This window comes from Erigeron canadensis, chromosome 2 (genome assembly GCF_010389155.1).
Source record: "Erigeron canadensis isolate Cc75 chromosome 2, C_canadensis_v1, whole genome shotgun sequence".
NCBI classification, from domain to species: domain Eukaryota; kingdom Viridiplantae; phylum Streptophyta; class Magnoliopsida; order Asterales; family Asteraceae; genus Erigeron; species Erigeron canadensis.
In genome coordinates, this window is record NC_057762.1 from 19,034,717 (window position 1) to 19,061,978 (window position 27,262).

Sequence of the window (27,262 nt, forward strand, 5' to 3'; positions counted from 1 at the left end):
TTTAGTTTTTATTTTAGCTATTTTTTTTAATTTTTGTACTAATAAGTGTCAGTTTGTGTGTCAAACTAGTTCTTATTGCAGGGGAGATTTGATAAGCATCTAATGATTCTGTAGGAAGTTATATGATTCTTAGTGAATTATATGAGTCTTGTTGCTTATGGTAAGTATGTTTAAAAGATGAATTTTCTAATTAATACATAAGTTGTTATATTTATAAAATGAAATGGATTTGAAATTAAAAAGTTAAAATATTTTTAAATGTGTTTCAAGTAATTGTTTTTGGTTGATAAGTATGCTTGACAAAGATTGGACTTGACTTAGATTTTTGATCGATAGGTTAAGATTTTGATTGTTTTGCATATTTGTAATTTTTGTTGATCTTGATGCATGTGCAGGTTGCATACTTTATTTTATATGTATTGAGACGAACAACAATCTATGCACGAAACGTGCTACAAGGATGGATTGCCTTATATTTATTAACCTAAGACTTAGTGTGATAGGTTATAACTGTATTATCAAGATCACATCCTAAGATGTAATGTGATAGGTTGTTGATATGATAATTTGATGTATTTGAAATGCATTATACATTAAATATGTTTTGATGTAAGGTTGCTCTTGTTGAGTTAAATATCAATGAAGAAATGATCGATTTTATGTCAAGATAATAATGTAAGATTTCTTTGATACATTATTTTGATGACAAGTTAGTACGGATTATTTTTTTTTGCATATTCGAGTAGATACAAGTTTTTGGTAACGAGTATCTACAGGTTTATGTTCTCTGAAATTTTTGTAATTTTTTTCTAAGTTTAATTTTTTGGGAAAATTGACAAAAGTTGGCTAAGGAAAGCAATTCGTGTGCTTTAAAAACTGAAAATTTGACTTCGTTCGTGCTGACGTCAGCATACCTCGTGCTGACATCATCACGCAGCCCACGAACTAAGTGTTCGGCCCGGCCCACGGAGTTCCGAATATAAATATGGGTTTTAACCTTTCATTAATTACCTTTAATCGAATATTAACCCTAAATTACCACACGAACTTCGTCGAATTCGTGCTACTATTCATCCGTCCGCTTTTCGATCGATTTCATCTACTTTTCGTGTTTTTCATCCAGGATTGTTGGTATAATTCCAATCTAGGATAGATTATTGATGTTTTGACTATGAAAATTAACGATTACAAGTCGTTATAATGCCCAATGTTTGAATCTTACTTCGCGTGAACGGTAACTTGGACGAATCACGAATTTAATCTTCAATTTTTGATGATTGGGACTTAAAATTGGACTTAAAATTGGATTAATTGATGGTTATACACCTTAAATCTAACAAAAGTTCACATAAACCTACTTAAAATCAAGATTAATTGAAGTTATTGTGATTCGGTCACTATTCACACTAAGAACATCAGGAACACGAACCACTTCGTGTTCGTCGAATTCGTTTCGCTACTTTGTTTCTGGGCATACCACGAATCTAAACAAGTCCACGTTGATGATTTTAATTGATTAAATCATTGAATGGAGATGTTTTTGCCTCGTGTTCCTGGGTTTTGTTTGAAGCTCGTGCTGACGGCACACGAAGATGATCTTCCTCGTGATGACGTGATCATGAAGCAGACATGACAAAAACCCTAATTTTTGTTTTTAATTTATAACTTTTACGTTTTCTTGTCGTTTTTGTCTGTTTTTGTGCAGGTATGGCAGGACAAGGTGCAGGAGCCGTGTGTTCGTTAAGGAGCACAATGCTGCACTCGATTTTAGCATTACGCAGACGGGGTGCACACCTGAGTTTCACGGAGTCCTACAGTTTCTTGCACGTTCTCGTGTTCGTTTTGCTGTGACAGAGAACCCTCCGTTGGTGATAAGTCTTATTCGGGAATTTTGGAATTCAACCCGAGCAGTGCTTATGGGTGATCATATGTACATTCGCACTACTGTTGGAGAACGTATTTTCTCGTTCTCAGCTGGAGACTTATGGACGATATTACACTTAGGTGATGTCGAGATAGAGCAAGGTCCAACTGATTTTTCGGAAGCTTTCTGTGACGGTGCTCTACGTCGTGGGGTATTACACTTAGGTGGGGTATACTGGTGATATTACACATCCATACTTCAGAAATCATCTTCGAGGCAAATGGAAGCTGCTTGCTTACTATTTGTTGAGGTCCATTAGTCACCGGAGTATAGGCTATGACCAGATGAATATCCAGATTGCTTCTCAGATGGTTGCTTTTGTGCTGAACAAGACGTACAACTTTTCTCAATACATTTTTGATAATTTAGAGAAGCAGTTGAGGTCATTTAGTACAGACAAGAAATTCTTTCTGTTTCCATGATTTGTGATGATAATCATTCGTCACTTTGCAGCTGAATTGCCATTTGACGGTCTTACGTTCAATTTAGGTCGTCTTACTTATAAGGAATTTGTTGAAAGTATGAAACACTTGTCGGGTAGAAATTGTAACAACACGATTTTATCACTCGAATTCACATCAACAATGGTGTTTGGTTAGTGTGTGTGTTCTTGGTGTTTGTGTGTGTGTTGAGAGAGAATTGGGATCAAGAGTGTGTTATTGATATATTCAGTGTTACGAGTTATGCAAAAGTTATGTCAAGAGTTATGATGTCTAAGGAATTGAGGGCTATTTATAGTCTAAACTAACCAACTATACTAATTATCACAATTAGCCCCTCATCCTTAGAAATCATCAACACATGACTTAACAACAAGTAACTCCATAACTTAAATTACAATGTATCACTACTTTTGGATTTCTAACATTCTCCCCCTTAGTGATATATTGTAAGGTCTGAAGTACGTGTTGTTTTGTCTTGTAGGAATGAATTTGATGAGCCCGGTGATGAAGACAACTGGTGAGTTGAAACAAGCCTTCAAAGCTTTCTCAATGTCTTTGGAGAACTTGATTCAGTCTTGGTCTTGGACTTCTTGATGTTAAATCATTTGTCGATTCTCAATGTTCTTTTAAAACAGAGAATGATGAGTGTGTGTATGTTTTGAATCTTTGAAGATTGTTGAATCATGAATCAGAGTTGTCTTTTGAGGTGCGGAAGGTATGAACTTGTATTTGAATTCTTCAATCTTCGAATCTTGAAGTCTTTTCTTTGAAATCTTGGAATGAATTTTCAGAAATATGTACTCTCCCCCTTGATATGTGCAATGTTGCTTTAGATAAAGTATTGTTGTATGACTTGAAGATCTTTGATGAAGACTCTTTTGAAGCTTTTCTTCTTTTGTCATATTATTTTGAACACTTTTGAGAGTAAATATTTCAATAAGGTTTTTGGAAAGTCTCTTATGAAGTAATCATGCTCCCCCTCAATTCATGAGTAATCACAATCTCTTCGTTAAATCTTGAATGTATTTCGAGATGAATAGTCTTCAATTTGAATTTGGAACCCTTGCAGTTTGGAATGAAATCAAACAAACTTTGAAGAAGAATGATCATAAATGAAATTTGAGAGAAAAGAACTCCAAATAAACTTGAAAACTTCCAATCAAGAATCTGAATGATAGTATCTCGGAAAGCAATTGAAACAACCAAACTTTCTCCTTGTCCTTATCAATCATTCTAATTTCTTCTCCTAATCAATAATCAATCATACTATTTTCTCCCCCTCATAAGGACAAAGTTGGGAACCAAAGTCATTATGTAAACAGTGATTGATTTGAATATTTAAAAGAAATAATCATTACTAAAATCTAGACATTATGCTCATGGAGAATTATCAACCATCAAACTATCAATCTAACCATATAAACCAACCCAATTGTTCCTATGGGTGACTCATGGTGTTGGTGTTGGTGTTTTCTGTGTTCGGGTGATGAGAAAAGAAACCGGATAAGAATGATCCGTTTGCATTCAAAAATCGAAAGGATTAATGAAATGACCGAAGGAAATGTATACCATTTATCGGATTTCCTATGTATCATTGAGAAATGCACAAAGCAAACCTCTAACATAGTTTGGTCTTTTGGCTTTCCAACCTTAAGATTGCTTCAAAGAATGTAAACCATGGTTAGTATCACCTAAGCGTTCGATAACCATGTTCTACTATCCTTAAAGACTTTTTAGGAAAAAAATCCAAGGTCTCAATAGACTTCTTGTTAACTCAATAATTACAAAAATGCAATTATGAGACCTACATTCAAAGCTGGAAATGATGTTAGCAATGGTAGGATTTCCATTTGATCATCGTGAAATATCATTTAAGATATCACTACAAATGTTCCGGCTATATCACAAAGATAAGCATGTATATCACAAAGATATGACGCAAATGTGTCTTAAGGAATGAATAATGATCAAATTAATGATCAATTATGAGAGCTCTAGACACAAAGTGATCAAATGAAGTCGGGGACTGGAGCAGAGTGTCACCCTTTTTCAATATTAACGTCTTCCAAATGAAGAGTCAATAGTAATGAGAAAATCTCCGTGAGAAGTAAAACAAGCATTTGTTAAGAAACACTTGATTTGTTAGGTAAAGATGTGCATCGCTTCATTGGGTCCATGAAGGCTTCTTCAATACCGAGATATCAACAAATGACATCCGATAGAAATGTGTTTTACCCGGCGATTTGAGAATTTTAGGGAAGGGTATCAATTCTTTTAACCCTTTTCTCACAACATTATCACCATAACCTCTCACTTTTCGACTGTACTCCCTCCAACTTAGTTGCACGAATTCATCATCACTCAAAAATACCCTCACTTTCTAATGAAAGAAGTGAATACTCCAGGGTTTGAACTCATCGGCGATGATGAAATTCATGGAGTATATTTTTGGGAAAAACCTAGTCGCTCATGTGCAAACTAAACACCGAACTTCTTTTGAAGCAAATGTTTTGAAAAAAATCATCAAATGTGAAAAAAAATGTTTAAACAACACATTTGAAGTTTTGAAAGAGATTTGAAATCACAAACTCCCCCTTAATCTATGCAAAGATAAAGCAAAAATATTTTCATAGAAAAGGTGGAGCAACAATGATTTGTGTGAAGTCAAAATAGGTTTTATAAAAAGTGGACTCAATCAATTGTTCAAGATGAGATAACTCATGAGTACACAAAGGCGTTCAATCCTTTGCTTCTCATATCAACAATTGAGAGTTTTTTTGAAACAGGTGTAACAAAATTGCAATCAACATCTTGTATTACACATATACATTCATATAAGACCACTTGGAAGTACACAAAGGCGTTCAATTCCGCGTTATCTTATATCAATTTATATGTATAACAATATGAATTAATTTCAATCTTGAAACATAAATAATTTTTCTTTTTAAAACCGGGTTGCATACAGAGTATATGCAAGCTATTTATAAAATAAATAACACAAATAAGCACACTGAGTGTGCATAAGTCACGAAGTAATAAATACATCATTTAAGCACGGGTTACATATAGAGTATATGTAAACCACTTTGAAGTAAAAAGAAAAAAAATTTAAGAAAATCTTTTTGTTATTTTTCAAAATTTTATATTTTTGTATTTGATTTTTGGTTTTTCAATTTTTATAATTTTTGAAAAATGAATCAAGAATTCCTTCCATGGTAAAGGTAATTAAGGATCAAGATTTAGCATACCAAGTTTAGAGATTAAGAAATTAAACCTCTTTTCGTCCAGTGGTTTTGTGAACAAATCAGCGAGTTGGTAGTCAGTTCCCACGAAGTAGAGTTCGATGTCACCTTTCTCAACATGATCTTTGAGAAAATGATATCTCACATCAATGTGCTTTTAGCGTGAGTGATTGACTGAGTTGACAGCAATTGCAATGGCACTTTGTGAATCACAATAGATAGGGACACGATCATATTTCAGACCATAGTCGGTAAGTTGTGTTTTCATCCATAACACTTGAGCACAACAACTAGCAGCAGCCACATATTCCGCTTCCGCTGTTGACAGTGATACACAATTTTGCTTCTTGGATGACCAACTTACAATCTTATCCCCTAAGAATTGTAAAGTACCAGATGTGCTCTTGCGATCAAGCTTACAACCTGCATGATCTGCATCTGAATAGGCAGTTAAATTGAATCCAGTATCCCTTGGATACCAGAGACCAAGATTGGGTGTACCCTTCAGATAACGAAAAATTCGTTTCACAGCTTGGTAATGTAAATCAGTCGGAGCGGCTTGATACCTAGCACACATACATGTTGCAAACATTATATCTGGGCGAGATGTTGTAAGATACAACAACGAACCAATCATGCTTCTATACCTCTTTTGGTCAAATGGTTTCCCATTGTTATCAGCATTAATGTTTGTACGAGCAGCCATTGGGGTTGAAATTGAAGTACATGTAGTCATGTCAAACTTTTTCAACATATCTTTTATGTACTTACCTTGTGATATAAAAATACCAGTTGGTAATTGTTTGATTTGTAGACCCAAAAAGTAATTCATTTCCCCAATCATGCTCATTTCAAAATGATTGACCATTAGAGATGAAAAATTTCGGCAAAAAGTTTGACTGGTTGACCCAAAAATAATGTCATCAACATATATTTGGACAAGTAAAACATGCTTACCTTGCTTACGAATAAACAGGGTAGGGTCAATAGTACCTTTGGTAAAGCCTCCTTTGAGTAAGAAAGTAGATAAGGAATCATACCATGCTCGGGGTGCCTGCTTCAAACCATATAGGGCCTTGTCTAACCTGTAGACATGGTTTGGCTTCTTAGGATCAACAAAACCTTCAGGTTGCTCCACGTAAACTTCTTCTTTGAGTTCTCCATTCAAGAATGTTGTCTTCACATCCATTTGAAACACTGTGAAGTTTCTGAATGCCGCATAAGCTAGGAATATACGAATGGCCTCCATTCTTGCCACAGGAGTGAAAGTTTCGTCGAAATCCACACCAGGTTGTTGGCAGTAACCCTTTGCAACCAATCTAGCTTTGTTCCTTACTACAATTTCATTTTCATCCTTCTTGTTCTTGAAGATCCACTTGGTGCGAATTGGTTTTTCTTTCCTTGGATTTGGAATTCAGTCTCTCAAACTGAGCTAATTCATCTTCCATTGCTTTAACCCACTCTGGATCACAAAGAGCTTCAGAGACAGTTTTGGGTTCAATGTTACTCAGTGAAAGTGCAACAAGACACTCATTGACTGTAGTACGGGAAGAAACACCAGCTTGTGGATCTCTGATGATCTGTTCTGTAGGATGATCTTTGCGCATACTTGACCACTTGTTGTCATGAGGAAGAGGATCTTGTTGATGAATGTCAACATTATCGTCATTAAATCCAGAGTTCTGTTGAGCAATGGAATCATAGCTTGGAAGAACTCTTTCCTCAAAATTTAGATGATCAAAATCCAGTGGCACATACACATTTGGAGTATTTGATGGATTTGTTGTTTGGGTGATTTGAGAAGGTTGTTCTTGAACATTCTTTTGAGAATAAATATCACTTGAAGATGATTCTTCTTGCTCTGCAGAATTTGAAGATGATTCATGATTGTTGTCAGGAACTAATTCATTTGTTTGAATGGGGTCATTGTTCGGAATTGGTTCATTGATGACTTGAGGTTCCTTTTCTTGAATCGGTTTTGAGTTGTAGAATTCTTCGAAAAGAATATCTAGCTCTTCACTTGTTGGAGTTGGATATTTCTTGAATTTTAAGGCTAAGGTAGACGTCCTTGAGGAAGCACTTGAAGTACTTGGATCACTAATTGTTGGTAGCAAACTTTCTTGTTCAAATATCATGCCAGACATCTCGTCAAACCAAACATTCATGGTTTCTTGAATCGTGTTTGTTCGACGATTAAAGATGCGATATGCAATCGATGTCTTTGAGTAACCAACAAAGTAACCTTTGTCACCTTTCCTTTCAAACTTTCCAACATTTTCCCGATCATTCAAGGTATAACAGACACACCCAAAAATATGGAAGTAATTGATGTTGGGTTTGCGTTTGTTAATAACCTCATAAGGAGTCTTCTCATGACGCTGATTGATGATGGACCGATTTTGAGTATGACAGGGAGTGTCAACAGCTTCAGCCCACATGTTTGATGGTAACTTGGAATAAGCAAGCATTGTTCTTGCTGCTTCTACCAGCGTACGATTTCTCCTTTCAACAACACCATTTTGTTGCGGGGTTCGGACAACAGAGAATTGGTGAGTAATGCCTTTTGATTTGCAAAATTCATTGAAGATGGCATTTTTGAACTCAGTACCGTTATCCGACCGGATAAAAAGGACTGGAAGTTGAAGATTCACTTGAGTGGAAGTGATGAAATCGATCAAAGAAGAACATGTTTTCAAAAGTTGAGTCTACAGTTGCTCCTGTTTAAGTGCAGCTGAGTCGTTTGTTTTCAGAGAAGAAGATGTTCGAGATTAGGGTCACAGCTTTGGAGAATCAGCTAATGCTCTAAGCTGTCAAGCATCAAGAAGAGATAGACTTGATGACAATACTTGTTCATTCTCTTGGTTCTAGACTTGACCAATTCTTGGCTCAAGGGGGAGATAAAGATGGTTGTAAGGATGATGAGCTTGTTAAAAAGACAAGAGATGATGATCATGAAGATCAAGATCCACCTCAAGGTCCAAACCAAGGACAACCATCAGTTTGTGAGCCAGAGAATCAGGGCCAAGGTCAAGATGCTACTGATGCTGCTATGGATACAGAGACTACAGATATTCAGGGGGAGTCAACAAGACAGACTGAGTCAGAGATTGCTGGTACAGCTGATGCTAATACTTCTAGGACTCAAGATAAAGGTAAAGCTGTGATGGTTGCTCCAGATGCAGATCCTGATGATCCAGATGATGATGATGAGGAAGATTCCAATTCAGGTAACTCCAATTCTAATTCTGATAGAATAGAAAGGGAGAGTCGAGAAAAGTTAGTGAATGATCCTCATAATCATATAGAAAAAGAAAATCTTAGCAAAGGAAAATCTACTCAGGATAGTGAGTCAACTAAGACTGATTCTACTGCCAACGCTTCTACAAAGTCAGATTTGCACCCTTTAATTGTGCATAGACTAGAAAAGAGATTGGGTTATGATCCACAGGCTCATATGAGAGCTAGAGCAGAGATTATGGATTATGATGATTATTATGATCTAGGATCACTTAGGGATCAAATGAAAGAACGGTCACGATTAACTCATACATCGTCAGAGTCAGAGTCAGATTCGGATTCAGATTCAGATTATGAACCTTAGTGCTAATGATTTTTGTTTTTGTAATAATTATAAGATAAATATGAATGTAATTGTTACATTATATTTATGATATAATATTATTGTTGTAAGTTAAAATAGATAAAGATTATAAGATAAATATTAATGTAATTATTGCATTATATTTATGATATAGTATTATTTATTTTAATTTCTTTTATGTATTTATACTATTTTATTATGTCTTGACTTATGAATTTATGTTCTTTATCTTTGTATATGTGAATTGCAGATAAGCTTCAAAAGATAGGTGCATTGGATGATCTTGGTGTTGAAGATGACTTAGACAGTGTCAATGGTGAAGATATGGAAGAAGGAGAGTTCATTACTTCAGAAGCTGATAGAAAAAGGTTGCTTGATATACCTTATGACTTTGATTGTGTCTTTAATGAAAATGAAGTCGTTCAAGTTGAACCAATAGCTGAAGTAGAACATCTCAATCTTAATCAAATCAAACATAGTCCAGATGAACCTAGGAATACAGCAAGTTTGAGGTTTGCTGTATCTGCAAACATAATCGATGAAGAGCATGACAATATTTTTGAGTTATACTGGAATATTGATGCTACACGAGAGATTGATCTTAGAAGATTCGATATTATTGATAGAAGGGTTCCAGTGGTTTTAACTCGTGCTGGTTTTCATGTGGGTGGAAATTTAAAACCGTCAATGTTTTGGGAATTTATCTCAGACAAGGATGCACCCAAGTACTTCTCAGTGATACAAAGTCGGTTCTATGATCACATAATCAAATTGTTTATTATCAAGAGAAAGTAGGGATGCCAGTACATGTCAATAAGTCAAAGACACTTCCATTCTACCAGTGATTCTGATATGATAGATTTGGGAAGATGATGGTTCGTTAATCTTCAAAGCAATGGACTTGCAGATTTCTACTAGAATAGATTCAGAGATGAAAGAATTAAGAATTTCAGTGATAGAGGTCTAAAGCCAGAAGAGAGGTTGATTAAGCCAACACCTTTGAAGAAGATTAAGAATCAAGATGGCACATTTCGTTTTGAACAGCGAAGGATTAAATGTGTTAAGAAGGTTCTCGCTATCAGATGGGATCAAGAGATGCTGACAACGATGACATTTTGACAGATAGACATCAAGTCATGCGAAGCACAGATGTTTGTTGATGATTCCCAGGAACAAATTTTGCTACGCATGTATGATGCGATGCAGGTTGTCAACTTGTCAAGAGGTGATCAGAGAAGACTTTTGTATACACCTTGTTCAGCAGTGGAATTTTGGAGAGTTAAAGAAAGGCGCTATCGCAACATTCTCGCACATTGCTTACAAGAGAGAATTCATGCGAATAGCACAAGGCTTTTGTTTAATGGATAGCTTTGAAGTTCAAAGACTTTAAAAAAATCTAGTTGCAACTGTCAAAGGGGAGTCTGTAGATGCAGATTCGTTGTGACAATCGCAACATAGATTTGATTATCGTTTATGTTTTAGGAACTATGTTTGTAATCATTTGAATAAGAACTTGTGTTGATATCTAATGATTACGTTTGAACTTCAATATTATATTTGTTTGTGTTTTATATTGTGTTTGTGTGTTATATATTGTTTTGCAGGTACAAGAACATAGAATCAAGGTTTATAAGTGTCGTAGAACACTTAAACGATGATTAGATGTTGTGTACGAGCCAAACGAAGCCAAATAAAGCACCAAGGGGTTGAACCTCGTGCTGACGTCATCAGCATGTAGGACTGACCTCGTGCTGACGTCAGCACAAGGGAGATCGATTGGATGCTTATTTCGAGCCTAATCTTCGATTAAGGCCTAAGCCCACACGAACTAAAACACTTCTAGCATAAATACAAGACCTAATCTACGGAATTAGGTTAATCGATTGAATCCAAGGAATCACATATTCACGAATTCACGAATTCAAGTTACTTGTTCCTTCGTGTGACCTCCTACACGAACCACAAGTGTTGTGCATCTCCTAGGTTGGTTAATTACTCATTAATCAGCAAAAGGCAATAGCAATCGAGTTATCTCAAGAGGATTTCGCACTCTTGACATAACGAATCACATCTTATTACGTTTCACGCAACAATAGGGTACCTTTCAAAATTCAAGTATACGTCTTTAATCATGATGCAAACTCATAACATGAATAAGTTGAAATAATTTTTTGATCATGTACAAACAAAAATAAAAGAATACGCTTGTAGAACATTAAACACATCTATTGTATTTCATCATTTGAAATAAATTTTTGTAGACAATATTTCATATTTCATATGTTGAAAATTTTTTAAATTAATTATAAAAATCTTCTCAAGTTGCTGGCTAAAAATAATTATAAATTAACTATTCAGGGTTAATAAGTGTAAATTATTGATGGAAAAAACAAAAAAATGTAAACTAATGAGATTTTTTCTACATATACTAATATAATAATATATTTAGATAATGATTATAAGGATTTTTAATTTATAATTAAATTAAATGATGACATAAGCGAAAATCAATTTGATAAAATTGAGCGATTTGATTGGTTAATAATTTATTAGTTCAACTGTCTTATAGTATATATTAAGATTAAGATAAGATTAAAATTAAGATAAGATTAAGATAACCTGATTTTTATAAATAGTATTGATACATAATAATAAAAATATTAATTAAAAATAAAAGATATCGCTTTGGTTTTGCCAACCTAATAAACCTAAGAAAACTAAAATTTAAAATATTTAAATGGTAAAGCCAAAGACAATATTAATTCACGTAAGAAGTATCAAGATTATTTATGGTTTGTAATAAAAGGGGTTTTTTTTTTCTAATCATATAAAGTAAAAGTATTAATATCGTCATTTTATAAGGATGAAATAATTAAATTTGATCTAATGAATGTAAATTAAAATTGAAACTCATCTAAAGGTTTCTATTCGTTTATTGGTAGAGGTAGATTGGTAGATAATGATTAAAGTTAATAACTATTTAACCTAAACTAGATGGGTGCCCGCGCATTGCAGCGATACCATTTAAAAAACGATAGTTAAGTGTGGTGATGATGGATACGGAAAATGATGGTCGGGGTGTCGATGATGATGGACACTGTCACACTGGAAAGTGATAACATGAAAGAAAAGGAAACAAAGAAGTGGTGTGAAGTGAACGTGTGTTACTTATTATTAACGCTAAGGGTAATTTAAGAATATTGTAAAAAATGCTTAAAGTCTTAAACCTTATTCTCTTTATAAGGGTTTATAGATATATATGTATAATAATAAAAGGTGGTCTTGTGGTTTCGTAGGGTTTGAAGAAGCCGTCGAACTCAAATAAAACCAAGCGAAAGAAACAACCCTTTTTAATTGGAGCCTTTGTTCATAATGAAAGCCGTTGAAAGTTGAAAAGCCAAAAGATGCATCTTTTCTTTTTGAAGCAAGTCGAACAAGATGTAAAACCAAAAGGATCTTTTGATAAATTGAAGGACTAACGTTGGTTAAAGTGTTGTATGGACTAGCCGTAAAATATTCATCCTTTTGAATATTGGTTTCATTTTTTCAGTGTTTTTGAGCTCATTCTTTATTCAATCCACAACGGTAAAACGTAATCAAGTCTATTTATTTATTATTTATGTTAATTAATTGTATGCTATACATGATTTATTTTTTCGTTGCATTTAATTGTGATTATTACATCTTTAATATGCTTATATTGCAACATAATTTGCCATTAAAATAAAACTAATAATAAAAAATGTCACCACGAATGTATATACTAGAGAGGAAGAAAAAAAAAATCCGCTTGATACCACTCGTCACGAGTGACTCGATAGCTAGATGACCATGAGTAAGACCTTACTGTTTTGGCTCATGCTTTGGTTTGTTAACTAGCTGATGACGAGTCCTCGTGGTGATACAGTAAGCCTTCAACAGAATAGGTTGTGAACAGTAATTCTTTTATCCTTTTGCATTAAAGAAATAGAGAAGATATATATTATGTTTACGAAAATATAAACAAAATAAGTTGTAAAAGAAGTGGTGAGCACTCTACCTCTTAAGCTAGAGGTTTGGGGTTTGAAACCTCCTCCTCCTTTTTACTTAATTCTTCATGTATGTATTTTTAATATTTCAGAATTTACAATTTACCATCTCCACTTATGTTTCTTTTTGATTTAGTCCAAGGTTTAAAATTTTTGTTTCCTTTGATTTTATAAGTGTCCAAATACTTTTGTTTTTGTTTTTTTTTCTTTTTTGTATTTTGCTATTTTTGTTTTTTCATATCTATACCTTTTTTGGTTTGTTTTTTTGTATTTTTGTTTCTTCATAACTATATTTGTAAATTTTTGTTTTTTTATAACTTTTCTAACACTTATGTTGTTAAATTCCTACATCATTTTTCGGGGTAAACATAAATATGATGGTATGCGTTATTTCTTTTAAAAAGAAAAAAAAAAAAGATAACCGCAACAAAAACAGACGTTTTAGAAATCGACGCCGCCCATCTGGCGAGTTGAACCACCTAGTTCTAAATAAATAATCATCTTGACTCGTTATTTAAGTGAACCGGCCTACACTTCTTTTGCTCTAATCACAATCAGGGTGTTCTAAACTATAAATAATGAAAGTATATAACTATATACCATAAGTTGAGCACGTGTTTCATACATGAAATTTATCATTTTATATTTTTATTTGAACAATGAAAGTACACTGTTTCTGGATCAATTAAATTCAAAAAATACCACCACATGTTGTGGTTGGCCACACATTATTGATTATTCTGTATGAAGTTATAAATGATATATAAAACCTTCAGGTAAGCATGGCAATTAAGGAAACCTACACAAGCTTTACCAGCTTGTGGGCTTACAGCATTGTAAAGTATAAATTGCCTATATTTGGATAAAGTATACACATTTTGTTTCTCTATCATTTTTAGCCCATTTGTGCTTGTTTTTGATGAAATTTTGTTTTTAAAAGGACAACTTATTATGAGTTCAAATTCAAATACACAATAAATTATGACAACTGCCCGGCCCCTAACATTTCAAGATTTTGACATTTATACTCTTTGCATGATTGCATCCCCAACTTGAATTGTCATTGTCATTCTGATTCAACACTTGTTGGAGCGGCTCATTAAGTTGGAGCGGCTCATACCTCGACAGGAGAAATCCATGCATGATTCAATTGACATAGGTGAATTTAAAATTATTTCAGGTAATCTTGAAGTAAAGTATAATTGCCGTTGAGAAAAATTGCTAATAATCCACATTTAATTTTTATGTGGTTCAATAGCTTCGCTTCAAGGAGTCAATGTCTTCTATGTTAAAGCATGTTTTAACACGATTTTACAGCAAAATATATATTTTATATAGAAGATCGATAAAGATTTTATTTAGAATATTACAAATCTGTGACGTAATATAATTCTGTTGGGAACCATGTGATATTGAATCCGTTGAAATTTCTTTTGTGTAACATATAAAGATTTATTTTCCTACATTTTTAGTGAAATGATATACGTACTGCACTAAGCTTTTCTTTGTATCAGGTAAAAAATAACAAGAAGATTTGTGTTTTAACACCTATATATAATGATTCGATATATACCTATCATCAGTGTGAAATCAATTACACTTTTGTTTTCCTATTTCCTATAATCCTCAATATCAACAACACTAACAATTTGGCTGCTGAAAACCTTTTGCCTTGTCAACGAAATTAATGGGAAAACTGATGGTTGGAAGATCAAAATTATGATAATGAGGCTCTGGAAGCAACATTCAGCAGGTAATCAAAATTTTATTTTCTAATCTACTTCATTCATGATAATTGTTTGTTACCCATCATTATATAAAAAGTTTGTTTATTGGAAACGTAGGGTATTGGAATGCAATGTTGGAAAGTTAGGCCCAAAATCTTTACAATCACACTCACAATTTACCTATATGTATATATGATAGAATAAGAGATATATATAGATAAGAGTTGTAGAAAGTAAAATGGTGAAAGTGGTACATTCATTCACTAAAAGAAAGGCTATTTATAGCCTACAAATAACAACCAATAGCACCCACATTTGCCTAAACTTATGCCACTATCCAACATCTACTTTCATACTAAATAATCGGTCAACATGACCCACTCTCCCACTCAATTCGGTCAACCATGAAGACTATTTCTACCAAGTAAATAAACATGCTAAAAGACTCTTGACTCTAAAACAACTAACACCTAAAACATAGAAATAAACATGCAGATTCCAATATTCCAGTAGCCACTTTGCCAACTTGACTACTTCTTATTTGTGCATTAAACGTACCCAACTAATAGATATCTAAATAATTAAACTAAGTCAAGATTAATTCCTATATTCACCCCCTTAATCTTGACACACTTCACAAAAGTGTAGGCTCATCATCATCCTCAACCAAGTTTGCCTCTTCATCTTTGTTCTTGCCTTTCCATTTGGTGCACTGATAACTAAAATGCCCAAACACTCCACAATCATAACAACGAATGCCACTCTTGTCACCATGACCACGTCCTCGGCCTCGTCCACCTCTTTCGTTGTTTCTTCCACGGCCTCTTCCACGTCCACCACTACTTTCACCAAACCTTTGTTCACTTAACAAAAGTTGTCCATGATCTTCTTCAAGATCTAGAGCCTTTCTTCATAAGTTTTGACCCTTCCAACAGCTTCTTCAAATTTCATTTTTGTAAGATCCGAATATTGTTCCATAGGAGCAACAATTAGCAAATACTTCTTAGGAACCGAATTGAGAAACTTTCTTACAACCACCTCATCTTCAAGAGTCGAACCAAGACTTTTGAATCTAGCAACAATGTTACTAATCTTACCCGCAAAGTCATTGATAGACTCATTCTCTTTCATCTTTAACCTCTCCAATTCGTTCCTTAAAGTTTGCAACCTTGCCTTTTGCACCCGCTCTTCTCCCACATATCAAATCTTGATCGCTTCCCAAACATTTTTCACATTCTCATGCTAGGAAACCTGCAAAAGAACATCTTCCGGAAGGGTTTGATAGATTATACCTTTTGTAGTAAAATTCTTCTTCTCATCAACCTCATCTTTGGTTATGGCATCCCAATGGCCATACGCTTTCAGCACGGTCTCGATCATGATAGACCACGTAGTGTAGTTGGTCTCGGTCAGCTTCAGACATTGAAATGGTACAACAGTACCTTGATCACGGACAGCAAGCTCCTTACCTTCTCCTGACATCGTTCTTTCTGTTTTCTTGCACTTCGGTCTTCAACTGTTTTAATCGGACTAGTATGTTGCTGGAGTAACAACTTAAACGGTCTTCTCGTACTTCTTTTTACGGTCTATATTTCTCTTCTCGGTCTGGTCTCTTCGGTCTCGTTCTTTCAAGCTACCGGTAGCAGCTTAACGTTCTTCTTTATGCGGTCGTTGCTGTTGTACAGCTGGTTTTCACGGACTCTTTCTTAATCTGTTTTACATGAAAACACCACCTACTAAATAAGCCTAACCTGGTGCTCTGATACCATAATGTTGGAAAGTTAAGCCCAAAATCTTTACACTCACACTCAAAATTTACGTATATTTATATATGATAGAATAAGAGATACATATAGATAAGAGTTGTAGAAAATAAAATGGTGAAAGTGGTACATTCATTCAGTAAAAGCAAGGCTATTTATAGCCTACAAATAACAACCAATAGCAGCCACATTCTCCTAAACTTATGCCACTATCCAACATCTACTTTCATACGAAATAATCGGTCAACATGACCCACTCTCCCACTCAATTCGGTCAACCATGAAGACTATTTCTACCAAGTAAATAAACATGCTAAAAGACTCTTGACTCTAAAACAACTAACACCTAAAACATAGAAATAAACATGCAGATTCCAATATTCCAGTAGCCACTTTGCCAACTTGACTACTTCTTATTTGTGCATTAAAGGTACCCAACTAATAGATATCTAAATAATTAAACTAAGTCAAGATTAATTCCTATATGCAACATACTCTTAAACAGAACCTAATTGGTTAGTTTGATGTTGTGCTACAGGAAGGTGGGATCCGTGTTTGATCTGTCAAAATTCGGTGTGGCAGAGAATAGGGGTAGCTAGGTTCCTCTTGACAAGGAACCCTTACAAGCTTAACTTTTAGCATCACACAACTGTAAGTAACGTCGACTCTTTTATTAATACTTTAATATTTATATATGTCTATGGTTATATTAAAACACATATACCTTACGTTGGTCTAACATATTCCCTTTGGTTTTGCATACCGAAGGAAAGGAAAATTAATATATTAAAACCAAGTTGGTTTGTGCCTTTAGGATAAGCACGCCAACAAGTCGGATGCATTCCTGATGTCCCGAGCTGTCCCGAGAGGAGTGATGCCCGTGGCATTATGTTGTTGCAATTTGCTAAACTCTTAGAATGGGCAAGTATGTATAATTCACTCAAATATATTACAAATAGGTTGCTAAATGTCCATATAGAACGACCGACAGACTTGTCATCGGCCATTGTCTAGTCTAACCCTATTGAATATTGGCAAACATTTGAAAATAAGAACATTGATGAGCTAATGGACGTCACCGAGGTATATTTGCCCACACAATAAACCAAATTTATTATTATTATTATTGTTATTATTATTATGATTATTGTTGTTGTTGTTGTTGTTGTTGTTGTTTTAAACAACAATTAAATAGTTAGGATTCGAGACACCAAAGTGAAATCCAAGTGGGTCGTATACGGACCTCGAACCATGCATGTATGAGTTGACACCCCCCCCCTCCCTACTCCAAATAATCCACTACTGCAAATGTAGTTAGTGAGATTCGAACCGTGATGGATTTCCCCAAGGTTTGATATCTTACCAATGGGCCAACAACCCATAGACAACTAAAGTTATTTTTATTAACATCAGTAACTATTTCAGCAACTTGGCCATTACATTTGGCCTATTCACAAACAAAACTTACATTCAAGCAAACTTTATAATTTGATTTTAATGCTCGTTACTCATTGAGCAGCCTACTGGATGTTTTGTGGTGGTATTATTATCAAAATTCAGACCAAATACGGTGGGTTCCCCATGCTTGCAACAAATGCTCTAAGAAGGTCGAGCATCTTTACCAATCGGTGGATAAGAATACTGATGATGAGGGTGTTTTTAGCTTTAAATGTGGAGAATGTGTTGTGACAACTGACGTCTATCCCAAGTAATCATATACTCCTATAATACTTGACTTAATTTGCACCTATCCCACGTTCTGTTAAAATTGATGTTAATGTATTTAATATCAAGATAAACTTCAAGGTATGTGTGCAAGATCGACAACTATTAAATTTATTGTCAAGTTATGTGATGAGGAGGGTGTTACTGAGTCTATCCTTAAAATGGCACACGGTAATGATGGATATGTTGAGTCTATCCTTAAAATGGCACACGGTAATGATGGATATGTTTGGCATAAAAGCTTTAGAGCTGGGGCTTTGGTTTGGGGCTTGGAGCTGGAGTTTGGAAATGAGACTGGGAACTGAGACTTCTATTTCAACCCTTTTTACGTAAGATTTTATTTCAAAAACCTTTCGAGACTTTTAGGAGCATTATGGGACTGGGATTTTTGATCTCAAATACATAACCAAACTAGTAAAAAGCTTGGGTATTTTAAGCACCTAAAATCCCTCAAAAGGCTTTTACTATATAGACCCGAGGTATTGACGAAATATAATACCTTAATTTATTTTTTTGAAAGATCTTTGCAAAGTTTAACTTATATTAGAACTTCTATTCTATTTATGTCGAACTGTTTCATGAATCCCCATCTGATGTTGATCCCCGAGCTATTACCCAACTACCATCACTTCCTCGCCTTTCTACAAAGGAATATTCAGCTCAATGTCAAATTTTAAATGTTGGTTTTTATATTTAAAAGCATACATATTTGAACAATTACTTAACGAGTTATTTGGTTCTATTGCCTCATAGGATGTTGTGTTCGTACTAGTGAAACTTCCATACCTATGGAAGCTATGAAAAGTACACCTTCAGGCTCAAACAAAGTGGTACATGATGATAAAAAAACTGGTCATCATGGACTCAACGTCAAAGGGGCGTCCACATGTTCACAAAATGAAGATTCGAAAGCAAGAGAAGTTTTAAAAACTTACCATCACCACAGCTAATAGATTTGAGTTTAATATCTTGTTCTTTTTTAGATTTTATGACATTTCATCGTTCTTTAGTCTTTAAGTCAACCAAAAGGCTATAAAATGGCAAAATGTCCTAAATTTAAAAAAAGGATAGAACATTAAAACTGAAACTTGTCCGCTGGTGATGAGAAGTTTTTAAAACTTCTCTAGCTTTGGAATCTTCATTTTTCCGAACATCTAGACGCTCCATTGAAGTTGAGTCTGTGATGACCAGTTCTCCATCATCACGTACCACTTTCTTTAAGCCTGGACTTGATGCTGTATTTTTCGTAGCTTCCACATGTGTGGAAGTTTCACCGGTAATGGACACAACTAACTATGAGGCCATAGAACCAAGTGACTCATTATGTAATTGTATGATTTTTTATGCTTTAGAATATAAAAACCAAAATTTAAAATTTAACGACGAGTTGAACATACCTTTGCATAAAGGCAAAGAAGTGACGAAAGCTGGGTAATAGCTCGGGGATCAACATCAGATGGGGATTCCAGAAACAGTCTGGCATAAATAGAAGTCTTAATATAAGTGAAACGTTGCAAAGAACTTTTAATAAAATAAATTGGGGTACTATATTTTGTCATACCTCATCACCATGTGCCCTTTTAAGGATAGACTCAATAACACCCTTCTTGTCAGATAATTTGTTCACAGTATAAACAGAATGTAGTTGAAGTTGATGTTGTAACTTGACACCTTGATTTGAAAAGTAAATCACTTACTGACAAACATGTTAAACTCGGTTGTAAACAACTCAAAATGGTCACCCTATACATATAAATTATAAATTGATTGTATTACTTTGTAAGAGAGGTCACTAAAAATAAAAAAATAGACCAAGTTATTACTCGTATAACTTATAAAGGTTATATGTTGCATACATTGTTGGCAAGGTTAATCAAGTGGGACGCTGGTTTGTTCACACAACCTATCACATCTCCTAGAAAAACTACAAAGCAGATGGAACGGGTTGCATCCTGCATGTGCACTTGCAACTTTATCCTGAAATTCAATACATTACCATCAATTTTAACACAAATTAGGATATGTGCAGATTAAGTAAAATATTATATGAATATATGATTACTCGGGATAAACATCAGTTTTCACACCACATTCAAAGCAAGCAACACCCTCATCATCAGTATTCGCATCCAGTTTGTAAAGATGTTCAACCTTTAGAGCATTTGTTGCAAACATGGTAGAACCAACCGTTTTCGGTTTGAATTCTTACAATACTACCCAAAACAACACATCCGGTAGGTTGCTTAACGTATAAAGACCACTAAAATCAATTTATAAAGTCTACTCGAATGTAAGTTTTGGTTGTGAAAAGACAAAATGTAATTGCCAACTTGCTGAATCAATTACTGCCACTAAGATTAATATCTATAACTGTAGCTCTTAATATTTATAACTTTAACTGTTAGGTTGGTGACCATTCTTAAGGTAATAATAATAATAATAATGATAATAATAATAATAATAATAATAATAATAATAATAATAATAATAATAATAATAATAATAATAATAATAATGGTTTATTGGGTAGTCAAATATACCTCCGTGATGTTCGTTAGCTCATCAATGTTCTTAAGTTCAAATCTTTGCTAATATTCAACAGGGTTAGATCGAGTAGAGAGTGGCCGATGGCAGAAGTCTCTCGGCTGTGGTCTCTACATGGACATTCAACAAACTATATGTTATCAAACAAGAGTGAATAACTAAATATTGAACAAATATAAAAAAATTCGATAAGTAGCACAATTATAAATCTGTCTTTGAACTCAACAAAAGCCTGTAAGTCTTCATAAATCGGAAATTTCGGTCCAAACATGTTTTGACTAAATACAAATCCACCTTCCCATAGCAAGGCATCAAACTGGCCAATTATGTTCCGTTTGATAGTAGCTTGTAATCTGGTTCCCTACAGTAGCTTGTATTCTGGTAGCCTGCATTTCAAATATAAAAAATTTATATATGATGATATTTAACAAACAATTATCATCAATGAAGTGGATTATGAAATAAATTACTGATTACCTCTTCCTCAACCAAGACCATGTCAATCTCGAAATAACATTAGGATTGTCGCTGAATGTCTGCTTAAGAGCCTCATTATCATAACTTTGATCTTCCAACCGTCAAGTTCCCCATTAATTTCGTTGACAAAGGTAAGGTTTTCAGCATCCATATCAAATTCTTAGTGTAGTTGATATTGAGGATTATAGGAGATAGTAAAACAAAAGTGTAATTTTTTGACATTGTTGATGGGTATCGAATGAGGGGCACTATATATAGGTGTTAAAACACAAATCTTTATATAAATTATGAAGATATGTGCTATTTTTTCACATGAATACAAAGAAAAGCTTGGTGCAGTATATTGTTTCATCATAAGTGTTAGGAAAATAAATTTGTACATATTTCACAAAGATTTATTCTACATGTTCGATGTCATCCTGTTCCTAAAAGAATTATAGTAACTTTTAATATAAATCATCAGTAACAATATAAATAGATAAGAATACGTGTATGCTAAAACCCTAAACAAAAATCAGAAGGGGAAATTTGCATATTAAAATCTTATAAAATGCCAGATTTACATATTCAAAGACCACATAAAATTGCTAACCGAAACCGTCTTCAGCTAGCAATTTCCAAGATTGTGCTGCATGTGGGTGTAAACGAGACGAGACACTTTACGAGCTACCCGAAATCGACTCGCAAATTATTCGGAATCGACTCGGCCTGAGTCGAGTTGAGCTCGAGCCTCAAAATAACCTACTCGAAAAGCTCGTGAGCTTAATCGAGTTTGTGCTTAATTACAATTTTACCCTTGAATATTATATTTTTTTACATAATTACTATCCTACCGAGTCGAGCTTAATTGAGTCGAGCTTGATATTGTCGAGCTTATAGAACTAATTTTACTTAAAATTTAGTTTAAATACTTAATCAAGTCCAGCCGAGTCGAGCTCAAATGTGTCGATACGTATGTCGAGCTCGAGTTCGAGCTTAAAAAATAAAGCTCGGTCGAGCTCGAGTCGAGTTTTGAGTTCCGAGTATTGTAGGCGAGTCGAGCTCGAGCTTGGCACTCTATCAGCTCGACTCGGCTCGTTTACACCCTATTTGCACATAACCGATTTTTTCATCATTCAACTTTAGCAATTTATGAAGTTTGTAAGTCGTTTCGTCAATGCATGGTAATATAGACCCGAGATAATCGACATGCATTTTTTTTACTTGGGATGATTCTACTACCACTTTTCTTTATTTGTTTCATTTGTTTCTCGTACTCAGTTTTAGTTTTTTCCGTTAGAATCCTGCTATCATTAATTTTATAGTATAGTTCATAACAGTCTTCTATATCTTCTTTACATTTTTCAATGCATGAAATGTATCATAAGTGGTGATGATGGGCATGAAAATGACGATGAAGAAGCCATAATGTGTGTTTGTTGTTCTGAAAAATGTATATATAAATCTTATATCTATACTATCCTATAATAATTATCACTTTCTCTCTCATAAAAGTGTTAGATGCAAAATTATCACTTTACCCTTGATAAATTAATTTACATCATCAATTCTTTATCATTTAAAATATCTCAATCACCCCTTTACATCAATTATATTAAATTAATTACTTACACCCACTACCAATAATTCGTCACCATCACGACCGCCGTCACCACCACCACCCGTCGTCGTCACCATCAAACAGCCGCCGCATCGCGCGGTTATAATGCTAGTTCTATAATAATAATAATAATAATAAATTAAGTACCCTTTCGTTTTAACCACAACCCAGCCCATCGGCCCATCCCATATTCCCTCTCGATCTAAATTTTTATGTTTCTCTTATTATGAGTATTAGATATTTTCGCCATACCATTCAAAGTCATTCCTGCAATGACTTCGAACACTACAAACCTTAGACAACTCCTTCAACACAAACAAGAACCATTCAAGCTCAACATATACCTTCTTGAAAGACACTACTTGACCAACAAACCAAATTCCAAGAGCTTCACTTCCTATTATGCTAATGCATCTAAGTTCTTGACCATTAGGGATAAGAAAAGAAGAAAAATGGTGTCAAGATTCTCCATGACTATAAAAACTCTTGCTAACAAGCTTGTGTTGGCAAAAAAACTCCGCCCAAATTACCAAAAACAAATCGATAGAAGAAAGTACAACTGGAATTGCAAGGAGAATAAGCAGCAACTTAGCTCGGATTTTGCATCACAAGAAGCACATTCTGATAAAAACTCGCAAGTTTTTAACGGTTAGTCTTGCTCTTCATATATTGATCACATAATTAATCTAAGCTCTATATTAACTCGTATAAAGCAAGAAAACTTACTACATATCTTTATGAAACAATTTGTACATTTACTTACCACTATGAATTGCATTAGATAGTGAAGAAAGGGATTTCATATATATCAACCAAGAAACCAAGCACTGCATTCTCAAAAGTAAAAACACCGTATTTGGGGTTTCATCGCATGATGAAAGTTATCCAAGCCTGTAAACTAAGAAACAGCAATCATGAACATCATGATATCATGGATGTCGAGGAACTAGGAAGCTCTTTACATGAGAATGTTTTAAAGTGGAGTAAGCACTCTACAAATGACAATAATATATTCGAATTATGGGCTTCTTTTGATCATTGGAAATATGATTCTCAAGAAGAAAGAATACATGTTGCTAAGATGATAGGAGACTCTATTTTAGATGATATTGTTGCAAGTGAGTTTGTTCATCAAACGATCCATAAACACGAATTTGAAAGCTTGTAATTAAATGTAAAGCAGTTACTATATTTGTGTTTGATTTGTAATTAGATGACTATATAGTTCCTAGTAAAAGTTAAAAGTTCCTAAATCTGTTTCGTCTCGTCATATTAGAAGTGAGATTCAAAATCATATGTTTATTATCCTATATGAGGATGAAGATTAATGAAATGAAAGCAATAAAGATGCTACACGTGCTCTTAATTTGATAAAGATTGTTGGAATCATTTGTTTCCATAGAACATGCTTTTTGGGCCTCACCATCATAAACTTCTCAGCTACTTGAGTACTTGTAGTTCTATGAAAGGAGTAATTTAGACCCTTTTTAATACATATAAAGGTACTCTGGCTTTGTATTTAACACACAAAAGTTGCCTTATCTTGAGAATTAGATGAATGACAATGGTGGTTCGCATTTAATGGTCGCAATAGACGTTGAAGTGGACTCATAACTAAATTATGTTTAGTATGTAGCTTATCAGAGTTTTGAGCAAGCATATAATTTCTATAAGTTCAAATTTATAAATTTTGTTTTGTTCTTAACATACTTAATAGCTTATAGGAAAAATAAGCTCGAAATCCTTATATGCTACGCGATGTACGTAGATTTTACTATATATGCTACTTGATGTAGCTCTTATAAATAGGTTAATCTTATAAAAAAATTCATTAGCTATACTCCAGTATATTGTAATAAATATAATAAATATAAGATGAATGAGAATGTGTGGTTGTTAGATGTATAAGTTTGGATACAGAATTCCTCATATATCAATATTTTAATTTATAAAAAACATGAGCGGCAATCATTTATCCATTAGATAATAAATATTAACCAATTAGTTTGTGAGAGTTTATGTAAGTCCCCTTGATGCGGATCGTTAATAGTTTGATCCCGTTATCCAGAGGTGCGAAATCCCTCTCTATAACGTGGTGATTCACAACGAAAGCCCCTAGATCACCTGCTGTCTCGCAGATCTTCTTCGGGCTAGCGGAATGACCTTTGACCTATTAACCGACACAAAAATGCTTGAAAATTCGACAAATGTTCGACCCTAATCTCTGTTAGGGTTCTGGTATTTATAGAAAAACCTCCCAAAGGCTTCAGCGAGTCGACCTCGCAAATCCAGCCCAGCCCGTCACAATTACGAGGTCGTAATTGTTGATTGGCTCGTAATTGGCCCTGCAATTACAGGGTCGTAATCCTATAAGTCACGTCGCAATTGACCCTGCAATTGCGAGGTCGCATTTCTTACTTAGCAGATTAATTACACATTCAATACTCAAACTTAATCTAGTATTCTATGCATAATATGAAGTTCATTAATGACAATTACAATGACAAAGACATATTACAATATAAGTCCAAACAATCTAGACTGTTATTGACAAAGACGTGCACTTAAAGACTTCCCCTTGGCAATAGCTTCTAGACGTTAAAATAAAAGTCTTCGTCTCGTCTTTGTCATCAATCTACTTCTTCTGCTTCCTTTTCTTGCTCTTGCTCTGCTCCTTCTCAGTCTCAGTCTCATAATAAGAATCTGACTCTGAAGGAGTATGAGATAATCCTAACCGTCTCTTCTCTTGATCCCACAATGATCCTGGATCCTCCATGTCTCTCATCTAAGCTCTCAACTGTTCATGAGCTCCACAACTATATCCCTCACACATCTCCAATCTAGCAACAATTGCTGGATGTAACGGAGAATCTGTAGATGTACTAGAGATTGAGTTGGTCTTGATCGACTCACTATCCTGAGCACTAGCAATCTTCTCTTCAGGAGCAGCAGCACTAGATTTCCCTACCAAACCCTTACCAAATCTATCAACGTCAACATCTTCTGTAAGGTGTTTGGTTTGAGGTGCCTCAGACTCAACTAACATATTCAAGTCGGTGATAACTTGTTCTTGAGTCTGTGGAGCTTCTAAGGTAGCCTTGCCAGCACCACCAGCCTGGCTAGACTCTCCTCGAGTCTCTGTTCTGAAAATTGAACCTCCTCCAAGCTCTTGAGTAGCTCTAGCAGCATCGGGATCATCATTCTGATCATCATCATGCCCAACTTTGGCTAGCTCATCACCTCGGCAACCCAAACTGTCTCTCTCAGCTCTAACCTTGAGATAGTGGTCGATGAACTCATGCAATTTGTCTTCAGCAATTTTAATGCCTTTCTTCAGTGCATCTTCCATCCTGAAAGCCTTCTCATCTAGAGCCAAATACTTCTTGTGTATACCCGATACCACAACCACTGCCTCGTTCAGCTTATCAGTAAGCTCTACATTCTTGGCAGCTTCATTCTTGAGATTCTCAAACAATTGATGGGCTAAGCTCCTCATTTCTGACATGTCTCTATCATGTTGCTCTTGTTGCTTAGACAGTCGTCTCTGCAGACTAACAACATCTTGAGTAGCTTCTTCCGTTGCCTGTGGTTGTCTTGTTTATGGTATAACAACCCTTGGAGCACTTTGGGAGACACCAGCAGCAGCAGATGATTCTTGTTCCCTGACAAGAGTTCTTCTTTTAGGTACGGGCTGCTCTGGCTCCCAATCTGCATCATCAGCTTCTCTTGTTGTTCTTCTTCTTCTTCCCTGAGCGGCTTCAGTAGGTGTAAGAACCATTCTAGAACCAACTCTAATGAATGCATGCGATCTGTAAGGATCCTCATCACCATCACTGCTGGAATCATCACCAGAATGCACAGAAGGCTCTTTGTCTGTTTGAACATCAGCAACAGCCTTTCCTTTACCCACATCAACACCAACTGACCCTCTAGCCTGACCAACTCTAGATCCAATAGCTTCACCAGAACCTGAACCACTAGCTCTAGCTTCTTCAGAACTAGTTGCAGCTTCAGCGACATGATCATCAATGTCCCGGTCCCAGTTCAAATCCACTAGATCATCCTCATTGGCGTTGTACCTTTCCACTTGAGCAATATCCCCCTCTGGATCGCCCATATGTTCTAGCAAATCATCCACAATTTCTGGATTGGCTCCAGCTAAGTCAATCACATAATTTGAAGCTT

General features: G+C 34.8%; 2 protein-coding genes across 3 annotated transcripts; one reads left to right on the forward strand and one right to left on the reverse strand.

The window, feature by feature from the left end:
- Positions 1-15,602: 15,602 nt before the first annotated feature.
- LOC122587815 lies at positions 15,603-16,450 on the reverse strand. The gene is made up of 3 exons (XM_043759980.1): positions 16,261-16,450; positions 15,969-16,155; positions 15,603-15,876 (listed from the first exon to the last, which is right to left on the reverse strand). The coding sequence occupies exons 1-3, from the start codon at positions 16,448-16,450 to the stop codon at positions 15,603-15,605; spliced, it is 651 nt and encodes a 216-aa protein (XP_043615915.1).
- Positions 16,451-23,297: 6,847 nt separating this feature from the next.
- Positions 23,298-24,330, forward strand: LOC122589925. Of its 2 annotated transcripts, none has more exons than XM_043762257.1 (2): positions 23,298-23,725; positions 23,859-24,330. In XM_043762257.1, exons 1-2 carry the CDS (start codon positions 23,350-23,352, stop codon positions 23,972-23,974), a joined length of 492 nt encoding a protein of 163 aa, XP_043618192.1. In that variant the 5' UTR covers positions 23,298-23,349; the 3' UTR covers positions 23,975-24,330. The 2 variants fall into 2 exon arrangements, with proteins under 2 accessions (XP_043618192.1, XP_043618191.1); XM_043762256.1 differs by having other exon boundaries at positions 23,863-24,330.
- Positions 24,331-27,262: the final 2,932 nt, after the last annotated feature.

What these genes read in the sequence shown, in the direction of transcription:
- LOC122589925 (XM_043762256.1), top strand. Translation starts at nt 23,350, where the DNA reads ATGACTTCGAACACTACAAACCTTAGACAACTCCTTCAACACAAACAA. An exon ending in AAACTCGCAAGTTTTTAACG is followed by an intron (nt 23,726 to 23,862) that starts GTTAGTCTTGCT and finishes TGCATTAGATAG; the next exon opens with TGAAGAAAGGGATTTCATAT.
- LOC122587815 (XM_043759980.1), bottom strand. Translation starts at nt 16,450, where the DNA reads ATGTCAGGAGAAGGTAAGGAGCTTGCTGTCCGTGATCAAGGTACTGTT. An exon ending in GAAGAATTTTACTACAAAAG is followed by an intron (nt 16,156 to 16,260) that starts GTATAATCTATC and finishes ATGTGGGAGAAG; the next exon opens with AGCGGGTGCAAAAGGCAAGG. An exon ending in CTCAATTCGGTTCCTAAGAA is followed by an intron (nt 15,877 to 15,968) that starts GTATTTGCTAAT and finishes AAACTTATGAAG; the next exon opens with AAAGGCTCTAGATCTTGAAG.